Raw genomic sequence first — 7,449 nt, 5'->3', positions numbered from 1 at the left:
AGTGTCACAGGCTTTTCCTTCCGGTCTGGGAAACGTCTTGAACACAAGAGCGCAGGATCTTCAAACGTGTGTCCTCAGTTAGTGTTTCGATTTACCATACAGTCAACTGTCTGGCTATCGAGCTAGCAATACTTATATTTCCTTAGGCAATTTAGATAGCTAGTTATCCGTATTTTCCTGTTTTGCAATGGAAAGTGCGGAGTATAGAGGGACTCCTTCTGTAATCGACCGATATTTCACACGTTGGTATAAAACAGGTATGTTTTGCCACTCTGGCTAGCTGGTGACATTGTATTGATTCTAACGGTAGCTTGATTGCAATTCCTTTTCAGGTATCTTGACAGTTGGTATATAGCTTCCTGACTTGGAAGATTTTTAGAACCAATTTTATTGTACAATTGGACAAACAACAGGTTTGGTACCTATTTAGCTAGCTAACTAACGTTGGCAATCCTTTCGTTTTAAATACGGGTGCTCAGTTAAACGCTTTGAATTAAACAGCATACGGTTTCTTAACCAGGCAACTTGCTATTATATATTTGAACTACGATCTGTGTATTAACCAAATTAAACAAGTAAACGAATTTGACATTTTCACTTAGATCTCAAGGGAAAGCCATGCGAGGATCACTGTATTCTGCAACATTCAAACAGGTAGGTACATTGGCGAAATTTTAATTGCTTCATGATTACTGACATATGTTAATTTACGAGGTTTTGTAGATATGGTTGAACGACCTCGGTGTTTATATGCATGGAATGCAGTCTTTTGTGTTGGCTGACATATAACACAGATCTAAGGCTGTAAGGCTTGCTCAATCCATAAATTACTAATGGATATCAAGGGATGCCAAACCACAAACATCCACCGACCATATCATCATGGCATACTCTGAATGTAATTCAAAACTTTAACTTGGAGCACTGAACTGAAGAAAGGCCACACATAGCTGACTGTTGAAAGATGATTGTGAGGCTTTCAACTGGCATTCTCTATTTTATCTGAATTACAGGAAATCAGAATTGTTGATTAACAGCATTGATTTTGCATAATTTAATTCCCTGTCTTTTATTTTTGTGCAGAATCTGTGTGATAACATTGGCAGAATCACACCCCATCCTACAGAAAAAGAAAAGGATTCAAAGTATCAATTACCAGATCAGTGCAGGATGTAGCCGTCTTCAGAACAAGGTGTCTGGGAAATCCAAACGAGTATGTATTCATGGGTCTATACCCATATCTAATACTAAACCCATGAAACAAGAGTATTGAATTGCAAATTATGACATTTTCATCCCCACAAAACCATGAGAAGGGATAATTAAGTTAAATGATGGGTATAGGCTATTCAGACCATCAGAGATGGTCATTTCTAATGTTGTTTGGGGTACATCTAGCACTGTGTCAAGGCTAGTCTTGAACGCTCCAGGAGTCTCTGCTTCGAATGCTAGTCATGGTAAGCGGTTCAGTGCAATAACACAGTGATAAGCAATGCTTTTTTGGTCAGTGTGTGAAATTTACCTTTCCTAGTTTCATTCAGGGCCATCTGGGTCATATAGTTTTAATGAGACAAAGTGAATTAAGTGTGTGTGTACAGGGCAGTCTGTGAGTATTTGACTGTGACACATTTTTTGTGGGATCAGTGGCTTCATAGGTGTTTCTGATTTGTCAGACATGTTCAACTGTTTCCTTAGTGCAGGTATAAGGGAGCTTTTAGTATCTAGTTTTGATTCTAGCCTTTTGACAAGAGAACCGAAGCTGTGCCAGTGAAAGTAAAGAAAGCCATTACGAGGCTGTTCTTTTATTATTTCTCAGTCACAGACATAGGCCAAACCTTAGGCTAACCAAAACCAACTGTCTGGAACAGTATTAAGAAAGAGCTCTGGTGAGCTCAGAAATCACAAAGGGACTGGTAGGCCAAAGAATGCGTCTACTGTCCATGACTGAAGAATTCTCTCCATAATGAAGAAAAACCCCTAAACAGCAGTCCCACAGATCAGAAACACTCTTCAGGAAGCAGGTGTGGATTTGTCAGTGACTACAGAAATACTTAACGATCTTAACTGTCCATGGAAGACTTAACAAACCGAAATGCTGAGGCTATACTGACTGAGATGCTGGAACCTCCACCTGGCTGTTTCACAACTTTCTTGCCTAGACAAATTGTAGAAGTCCCGAAACTCATCCGTGGTCGGCTCCAGTACCCACAGTGTGCATATATATAACGTATACAACAAGCCCGATATCAAGATAAATGTATTTATTTAGCGTCTGCTAAATAAATTTAATGTAATGTAAAGATGTCCTGTGTATCAGTTGTATATCAGTGTTGTATAGCATTTACTCTGTTGGAAATCTTATCTGGTGGTGATGGACTGAATGATGTAACTATGGGGTTGCTGTTCCTGCTGGTTTTAATTATTTTCCCCTTATGTGCTTTCTGAGACATTTATGTAAGGTAGTAAAATGTATGTTCTTATATCCAGGGTGGCCAGTTCCTGACAGAACTTGCTCCCCTGTGTCGAATCACAAGCACAGATGGAGAGGAATATACCATTTTCAGGTGAGACCATTGTGTCTGGACTCTTCCAGAGTGAATGAGCCAAGGGGCACATATAGAAACTCCTCTTGCACCAGTATCTTTTGTTTATGGCCAAATATGCAATGCAAACGAGTCTTGTTAAATTTATATGTTAATGAAGTACCTCTGGCTAGAGAATGGAAACTAATGAATCTTGTTTCCTGTAATCCTATTTCAGGGGCAAAATACCCAAGAAGCACTTTTTTTTTTTTTTTTTTAAGAGAAATGAAATGCTTTTTTTCCCCCCACTGCAAACTAAAGTTTAGTATCTTTCTCCTCAGCTGCATAAGAGGCCGTCTGTTGGAAGTCAATGAGGACATTCTCAAGACGCCAGATCTCTTACTTGAAAAGGTGACCATGTATAAAATGAATCTATATATAAGTAGTGCTGTCCTTTGTACTGCTCGACTTCACTTTCCAATGTGAACGATCTGAACTGGTATTGTACTGGAGGTCCAAAGTTTTTCAAAGTGTTTTAGAAATACAAAGACAAATAATGAGAACTTGTCTTTCTGTTTCAGGGTATCAGTTTGATATTTCTGAATGACACCTAGTCTATAGATTTTGTGAACCCTTTGGAATTATCCGGATTTATGCATTAATTACTCTTAACATAATGACAAGAACAGGCCATTCAGCCCAACAATGCTTGCAATTTTCCTGACTACTCATTGAATCCTGACGTATTTTCATGAATTTTGACTGAAAATAATGTTCCTCACTTTGGCTCCTTCGTTCTGATTGGGCAACTCCGTAAAATGAGCTTTGTACCATTTTCTCTGCCAGCCTTCCACAGAGGGCTACATTGCGGTCATCCTGCCCAAATTTGAGGAGAGCAAGAGCATCACCGAGGGCCTCTTGACCAGAGCAGAATACGAGGACGTGCTGTTAAAAAGGACAGGGGAGAGTAAGGAGCCCTGCTGATGATGAGATTGGAGACAAATGGGAACGTTGTCATGACGGCCAGCATGTGAACACTGGAGGGTGGGTGGGGGTATATCATCTTCCCCCTCCTCCCTGCCATTTCCAGGGAAGGCCAAGAACTTGACTGCACTGAAACTCTTGTGGCACAGCAGCCATAAGCCAGGAGTGTCTCCATCTGTGTGGTTTAAATGTTCTTTTGAAATCAGAGAACCAATACGGATGATCATTTTTAAAGGAACCTGGAGCCCCTTTCACAGAGGCCTTTCATTTTGAGTAGAGAATGAATGATAACGAGAATTATATTTATGTTAGAAAATGTATTTAAAAAGCTTGGGTGACTGTGTTCCTTTTTTCGCATCATCAAAATAAAACTTATTGGAGAGGGGGGGTGGGAAAATAAACAACGCCCCTACATTTTCATGTTGCATTTCCTGTACCCTTCTGTAATGTGCTAAACCATGCAAGCCAACAAGGCAGAATAAATTTATGTTTTCCTGCTCAGATAAAAGTAGCTTTTTGAACATCTATCTTTATTTTTAAGCACAGTAACACACATTAGTCATTTTTTTTCCCCCCCACAAGGCATTTGGCGCTTTTCCATGAGAACATCTTGGGACATCTGTGTGACAATATTCATTACACCCAAGTGTGTAAATTCAGAAAGAACATGATCAGAACAACATTCGTTTTGTGTGCACACAGAAGAAAAGACACATTCAGCCATATGTTCTTTAAGAAAAAATAGTGTATATTTAGCATTTTGTTGGTTTATTAATCATTCAGATGTCAAAACAATTAATGGTCCAAAACTATATTCTGCAGACTAACATCTGCAGTTCCACAGATACAACTCATGGGTCCATTCAGTCAGCTTTTCGAATTCTCTGAATGGTTAGGTCTTCACACTGTCCATTTGAATGTTAGTACCAAAATATCACTTCCATTAATTTATCAATACTTCAAGTACCATAAAATACATTGCAGAGGTCCCACTGCAGCTTATACTATAAGGTCTTTGTTGGAAAGAACATTTCTGAAGGGAATGCTTCTTACAGGAAGAGGGTGTACGGAGGTCTACTTTTGTGTCTCGCAAGTACAATTTGTGCAGGGAAAAGGGGAAATCACAATACATATTTTTGAAATAAAGTCAAATGTGTCGATCAAAGAGCAGTAAAATTCTTCAGGCATTAAAATCGGTTAAAAAGTGCTTCTTAACTCAGTTGTGATGGAGGTATTTAAGACACTGGCCCTAGGCTTTCAATCTAAGCCAGCCAAAATGTGATAAAGAAAAAAAAATTGTAATATTTTTCTTTTTTGGTATTAAAATGTATATGAGCCAAGCCAACAGATGGGTTTCATACCCATTTCCAATCATTATTATCAACAATTTTCAGAAATTGGAAAGAGTGCCAGATTAACCAGGTGCCTCTCATTTGTGGGGAAAGGTCCTTCTGTACCAGCAACATGTCTGGGGCCTATTAAAAAGCTTTCATCAGCTCACAGATTTTTTTATTTTTTTTAGAAAGTAATTTTAAAAACACCCGTGATTGCATGCTTTCTTCTTGGTTGTATTTGCTTGATGCTCAGTGCTCAGCAGCGGTGACTGAAAAACACTACAAAGGTACCACAGATAAATGGATGTGTGAACGGCACTAAATGAGGCTAGGTTGAACGCGACTAAACCTGCGAGTGAGGCTGTATGCCACCCCCTGGTGGAGAAAGGTGGGAGATGCTCTGCAGTGAAGGGTCCAAGTCCATAAAGCCAGGTAGGTCAACTGCGATGATGCTGGGCTACTTGCTCTCCAGGAAGGTGAGGTTAGCCACGTGCTGCTCCAGAGACTTGATTCCGAAGCCATTGGCGTTCTTGTTGTCCAGGGAGTCGTCATGCACTGGGATAGGCAGCTGCTTGTCTGCCCAGCCCTGGGGAGACCCCATACTGCTACGCTCAGACTTGCACTGCAAAGAACAATGAGAAAGTGTACTTAATGACCAGGTGAGGGAGCCAATACTCATTTGTTACTGGTACTGTAACACACTGTAATACAATTTAAGATGAGAATATCGATAAGCAAGAGATAATGATGTACCATTAACATCGCTGGAGGTGTGATTATGTGTACATGTTAAAAATAGAAAAAAAGTACATTTTATTAAGATTACATCATTATATGTCTACATAAATAAATACTGTATCTGTCTGAACAAATCAACTTGCCTAATAACACTATGGAACAAGCAATATTTTGGTTTTGTCCAAGAAGCTTCATTCAGATTCAAATAAACTTCATGCTATAATGTTGGGGTAAATTCTAACCGGAGATCTGCAGAGCTTGTGCCATTTTTTTTTTTTTTACCTTGAGAGCTTGTGTCATTTTAACAGGAGTATAGGAATTCAATTTTGGTAAAAGATTCCATCCAGCATTCAAGGTTAAAAAATAAGTTTTGGTGTATCTGAGTGTATTTTACATGCTGTTGTGGTACCTTCAAGAAAATATATGTATTTATACATAAGACATTAATTTCCCCTGGTGACTGCAGCTAGCTGGGCCTTGGAAAATCAAAGCAAACCATTTACTCACCCTTAGGCTCTGTTCTAGACCAAGTGAATAAAATTATCCCAAGCACTGTAAACATTTATTGCTAGGTATTTTCTAGTGTGATCTTTGCAATTGCAGCCCCCACTGTAACTAATATGATGTCAGTCAGTGTGTGCTCATTAAGGAACTCGTCTTATGATGGAAGAGAGAGGCTTCATTAGCCTCATACTGGGAGGAGCAACAATGAGCAATCAGTAGCTCTCTGTTTCACTGCGGTAAGCAAAATTGATTTGATTGGTTCAAACCAGTCATTATGATCACATGGGACCAACTGCTCATTGTGGAGTTCATAAAGCCTCTTCTCATCCCCATTGCAAGCTGCTCTTACCTTCTTGATGAGCTTGTAGCAAATGGGTAGGAGGTAGACCACAACAGCCATAATGCTTTTGACATTCTGAATGGAGGCATCAACCTGAACGAGGCAAATGACATTAAGTTTCTTAATGGGCTCAGAATTGATTAAGCATCCAGAACAAATAAGATAATTAAATATTGAAAACACTGAATATTGAAAAAACTCCTCTGTTTCAATTACCACATTATACAGACATAAAAATACATTTCATAATCTTGAATTTGACATGGACTCTTAAATTATGAAGCTGCACAATGTTTCTATAATTGAGACAGAAAGTTACATTTAGTCCTTGTAATTCATCCATTTTCCAGTTTGTTCTGTATGTACACATATCGAAAGTAGTTATACTATATTTCTTATAAGGTATACCGATGGTATTTATTTAACTTAAAGTAATTCAAACCAAGCACAGCCCAACCCACTGATTATCAACTACAGCTGAATACATTATAGGTAGAAAAAAGAAGACACAAACAAATATGTGAGCTTGTAAGTAACCCTTCTCTAGAGCATTTGTGGAAACCAAAAGCATGTTGTGAGAGAGACTGACACACTGACACCATTTGAATACGTTCCGGGAATAAATTTCGCACTCAAAAATCTCACACCAGCCAATTACCACCACGGCAACAAACAGAGCTGTGCAGGATGCAAGACAGCCTTCGGCGGAGACCTTTGCTATATCTGAGTGAGGTAATGAACTCTGACAGCCTGCCAGTGTGTCAGGACAAACAACGCTAAGTGAAAAGTCAATGACAATGAACACGGATGCACTGAGCTGGATCACTGCAAGCCAGTGCAGTTTGCCTCCGATCCCCTCCTTCTCTACAGTATTTCCACCTGTCAAATCATGGAATATTTCAGAAAATTCATGAGTCAATTGATCACAAACGGGCAAGTAAGAGCCAGATTAATAACAAAGTACTAGGTGAATCAATATTAAACAGGAATATTGAGATGTGAAGGTAAAACAATGAGTGAAGGACAC

At 39.1% G+C, this 7,449-nt stretch overlaps 2 protein-coding genes across 3 annotated transcripts in view; one reads left to right on the top strand and one right to left on the bottom strand.

Annotated features, from left to right (window-relative positions):
* abitram (actin binding transcription modulator) lies at positions 1 to 4,017 on the top strand. The gene is made up of 6 exons (XM_064348329.1): positions 1 to 257; positions 603 to 654; positions 1,084 to 1,213; positions 2,488 to 2,564; positions 2,864 to 2,933; positions 3,369 to 4,017. The coding sequence occupies exons 1-6, from the start codon at positions 188 to 190 to the stop codon at positions 3,504 to 3,506; spliced, it is 537 nt and encodes a 178-aa protein (XP_064204399.1). The 5' UTR covers positions 1 to 187; the 3' UTR covers positions 3,507 to 4,017.
* Positions 4,018 to 4,233: 216 nt separating this feature from the next.
* Positions 4,234 to 7,449, bottom strand: part of ctnnal1 (catenin (cadherin-associated protein), alpha-like 1) — a 73,365-nt gene continuing 70,149 nt past the window's right edge. For both annotated transcript variants that reach the window (XM_064348328.1, XM_064348327.1), the window contains exons 18-19: positions 6,432 to 6,515; positions 4,234 to 5,462 (exon numbers count right to left, since the gene is read on the bottom strand). In XM_064348328.1, coding sequence (XP_064204398.1) covers positions 5,298 to 5,462; positions 6,432 to 6,515 — 249 coding nt within the window. In that variant the 3' untranslated portion in view covers positions 4,234 to 5,297. The remainder of the gene's footprint in view (positions 5,463 to 6,431; positions 6,516 to 7,449) is intronic.

Source organism: Anguilla rostrata, chromosome 8 (assembly GCF_018555375.3).
Source record: "Anguilla rostrata isolate EN2019 chromosome 8, ASM1855537v3, whole genome shotgun sequence".
Lineage (NCBI taxonomy): Eukaryota > Metazoa > Chordata > Actinopteri > Anguilliformes > Anguillidae > Anguilla > Anguilla rostrata.
This window is presented reverse-complemented; position numbering and strand designations above follow the sequence as displayed.

Coding starts and splice junctions, on each gene's coding strand:
- abitram (XM_064348329.1), top strand. CDS start 188: ATGGAAAGTGCGGAGTATAGAGGGACTCCTTCTGTAATCGACCGATAT. Junction 258..602: donor CACACGTTGGTATAAAACAG/GTATGTTTTGCC, acceptor ATTTTCACTTAG/ATCTCAAGGGAAAGCCATGC. Junction 1,214..2,487: donor TGTCTGGGAAATCCAAACGA/GTATGTATTCAT, acceptor TCTTATATCCAG/GGTGGCCAGTTCCTGACAGA.